This window comes from Miscanthus floridulus, chromosome 11 (genome assembly GCF_019320115.1).
Source record: "Miscanthus floridulus cultivar M001 chromosome 11, ASM1932011v1, whole genome shotgun sequence".
Lineage (NCBI taxonomy): Eukaryota > Viridiplantae > Streptophyta > Magnoliopsida > Poales > Poaceae > Miscanthus > Miscanthus floridulus.
Genome location: NC_089590.1, coordinates 40,617,049 through 40,620,563, shown reverse-complemented (window position 1 = coordinate 40,620,563; position 3,515 = coordinate 40,617,049). Strand labels below are relative to the sequence as shown.

Here is a 3,515-nt window from a genome sequence, read left to right as displayed (position 1 = left end):
TACCTCCAAGTTGATCTCCCAATCATAATGAGAATGGGCAACGGTGAAGGCCTGGGTAATCCCAGCGTGAAAGGCGTCCTCCTCAAGTTGACCTAACCGCGCTATGATACCTTCGGCATGAGCCGCAAGCGAGCTAGTTCCCTCTGGCTGTGCCACCCTTAGGGCATCGATGACCACTCCGACAGTGACTTGTAGAAGGTCATGCTCGTCACTCTCGGTCTGAAGGATCCCTCGCACTTCGGCGAGCTCCTTGCCCAGCCTAGCTGAGACACTCTCAGCATCCAACCTCCGGCTCACCGCGGCTCTGAGATCCACCTAGAGGGAGTTGACCACCTGATGTGCCTCGTCGTGCTCTTGAATGGCTCGGTCACGCTCCTCGCGGGCCGTGCCGTGCTCCGAGCGAAGTCTTTCTTCGGTTCGGCGTAGCTCGTCCCGCTCCCTGTGCAACCGGGCGATCACCTCAGCATCTCGGTCCACCCTCTGTTGTAGGGCCATGGACCTATCCTTAGCCTTCCGCCTGAGATCCCGCTCTATCTCCAGCTTAGCTAGGACCTCGACGGCATGCTTAATGGCCGCGGCATCCTTCTGGAGTAGCTCGTCCCGCTCCTTTTGGATCCTAGCGACCACCTCCTCGTCCAGCTTCACCCTCATCGACAAGTCCTCGAACATCCCATGGATCTCCTCCGTGTCCCAACGCGCCTCGACCTCCCACTGCTAGGCAGCAGCAAGCTACGCGCCCACATCTCCCCGTAGCCGGGCCTTCTCGGTAAGGCGGTCCCATTCCGCCTTTTGCTCATGGAGGAGCCAGGACTTGTTCCGGCTATGAGCAACGATACACTAAAAAGAAGACCGGTATTAAGAACATGAAAACACAAAAATACATGAAGAAAGAAGAAAACTAGGAGATCAAGCGGATACCCAGCCAGTAGGAATGAGGATTTCTTGCAGGGCATCACTGACCTGGCTTAAGGCATCCATCATAGCCGAGAACCCGATGTCAAGATTTTCCCGCTCCAAGCTCTCGGCAGCATCGTCAAGCGAGAAAGAGCCGATGTTGGGTCCTCGATGGCCATCCACTGGAGCGGTGGCTCCCCCGCGTGGGAGAACGGCTGCCCCTAGACAACAGGGCCAAGGGAGACCTCCTGTGGGTCCTCTCCACCACCGCCACGATGCTCGGAGACCCTCCGTCCGTGTCCTCCTCCATCCAGCCCGCCTCAGGCACCGCAGCCTGGACCGCCGGTGGCACAGATTGCGCCGCTCCCTCGGACGCCACCATGGCTGTGTCCTACTACGCTTGGCTCGTCGGGGTTGGGGACCCTCCGGCTGCGTCCTCCTCCGCCCGGACCACGTCAGGCGCCATCGCTTGGGCCACCGGAGGCACAGATTGCGCCGCCCCCTCGGACACCACCATGGCCGCATCCGGTTGCTCCTGGCTTGGCGTGGTCATGGCCGCCCCCACCGGCGACACCGGACCCCCGGCTGGTGGTGCCGCACCCACCACGGAAGATGCCGCCCGCTCGGCAATCGCCAAGGGCGTAGGCACCACCACGGGCTCCGCCGAATCGACCGACGAGGCCGCAGCATCAGCGCCGCTCCTGCCCGAAACATGGGCGACGTCAGGCAGCGCCATTCATCCCGCCTGAAGGGCAAGGCTCTTCTTGGGCGTTAGCCCCAGAGAGTGGCCCCGTCGCAAGAACCTGCAAGAGGAAAAAGGCATAAGGTCGAAACAGAAAAATAAAAAGGGGGAAAACAGGGGAGTCAGTGGCCTACTCTGACGCCTTTGGGCGGCCGGAACATTTTGGGGATGAACCCCTAGACCCTCGCCCTGACTCATCTGGGTAGGACCGCTTCGAGCCTACCCCCTGCTCCCGGGTAGGGGGGCTCATCTCCCTTATCTCTGAGGGCGCGGCAATGAAGCCTCCCCTCTCTGTTGATGCCTCGGGCATGGCAGTAGACCCGCCTGCCCTTGTCAGCTCATGGAGCGCGGCAGCAGAACCATGGGGGTGGCAGGCGACCCGTCTCCCCCATCCACCGATCCTCCGTAGGTACCTCGGATGGGGCGGTAGATTCTCCGGCTCCCTCTGGCCCCGTGGACTCACTTCCCTCCGTGCGGAAGGGGAGGGGTCCCTGCATGGGTCGATGGGCGACTGTCAGCATATCTTCATCCTGTAGGACGTCCCAATCCACGCCAGTGGCTACCTCCTCCTCCTCGTCATCGTTGCCACTGTCTGTCTCCTCTCCTCAATCACGCGCTTGCTACTTCCATAGCTACTCCTTCTTCTGGAGCTCCCTCATCCTTTTGTCCTAGGCAGTCATGATACGATTCATGGCTGCTAGGATCTGGTCCTTTAGCAGTAGAGCCGCGCTATCCATGAGGACAAGACTCCTTGGCTAGTCCCGCTATCCCGAGGTCAGGGTCAAAGGGTCGGAAGTTCAAGTAAAGAAAAAGACACGGGAAAGGAGAACTTACGAAATCGATGAACCCCGGTTCTGGCCACATCAAAGGATGTCCTGGCACTGGATACACAAAGTCAAGGACAATGCCATCGGTGTCCTTCGAAGGCTCCATCTCCTTCTTGATCCGCTGCACCACTTTGGTGGGAGGGAGCGCTCTGTCGGCGAGCGTCGTCCCTTCAAGCGATGCCCCGGGTGCCATCAGGTACAGGGGGAGCACGTGGCTCATCAATGGCGCTACCCTCCATGTGTGGTAGGTGCCGATGATCCTTGGCCCCTTCATGTCCCTGTTCTTCAAAATTTGGAGGGCGGTGAGGTGGTCCTTGATCCTCTTCTTATCTTTGTTTGGGACACCCCACCTCCATGACCCTAGAGCCTGTTCAATGAGGCGCCTAGTGTACACCAGCAAGGGGGCGGTCATGTTGTTCTTGACGTAGAACCACTATGAGTGCCACCCCTTGTTGGAGGTCGACAAGCGCATCAACGGGTAGTCGGTCGCGTGGGTGTTGCGCAGATGAATGCTGGCACAACCTATTGGCGTGCTCAGCTCCTGCTTCCCGACCCGCTTCTTTGATAGACTGACGGCGAAGAAGTGCCACCACAGATCGAAGTCTGGACTAATCCCTAGGAACCCCTCACATAGGGTGATGAACGCCGCAATATGCTGGATCCCATTGGGATTAAGATGCCACAACTCCACCTAGTAGTAATCCAACAGCCCCGAAGAAACGTATGGGCAAGGGACGATGAATCCCCGCTCATGGAAGAGAGCAAAGGACATGACATATCCCTTAGGCGGCGATGGCTCGTCCTCATCACCAGGCAGCAGCCACTCTGTGAAGGTGGACAATGGTGAAGGAGGCCACGGTGGACGAGGCCCTCTAGGCGCTAAGAGGTAATGTTGGATCTACACCATGGCTCCATTAAAATGGTGGCTACGATGCGTATGCAAGCTCGACGGCGGCTGTGATGTGGACGCAAGCTCGACAGTGGCTGTGATGCGGATGCAAGCTTGACTGGGCGGCGATAGTACTGGTGCGGGAGGCCCTGGCGATTGGCGG

General features: G+C 59.1%; 1 protein-coding gene across 1 annotated transcript; it reads left to right on the top strand.

Annotated features, from left to right (window-relative positions):
* The first annotated feature begins 1,169 nt into the window (after window positions 1-1,169).
* On the top strand, window positions 1,170-1,643 carry LOC136491818 (dynein axonemal assembly factor 3 homolog). The gene has a single exon (XM_066488046.1). It carries the CDS (start codon window positions 1,170-1,172, stop codon window positions 1,641-1,643), a length of 474 nt encoding a protein of 157 aa, XP_066344143.1.
* Window positions 1,644-3,515: the final 1,872 nt, after the last annotated feature.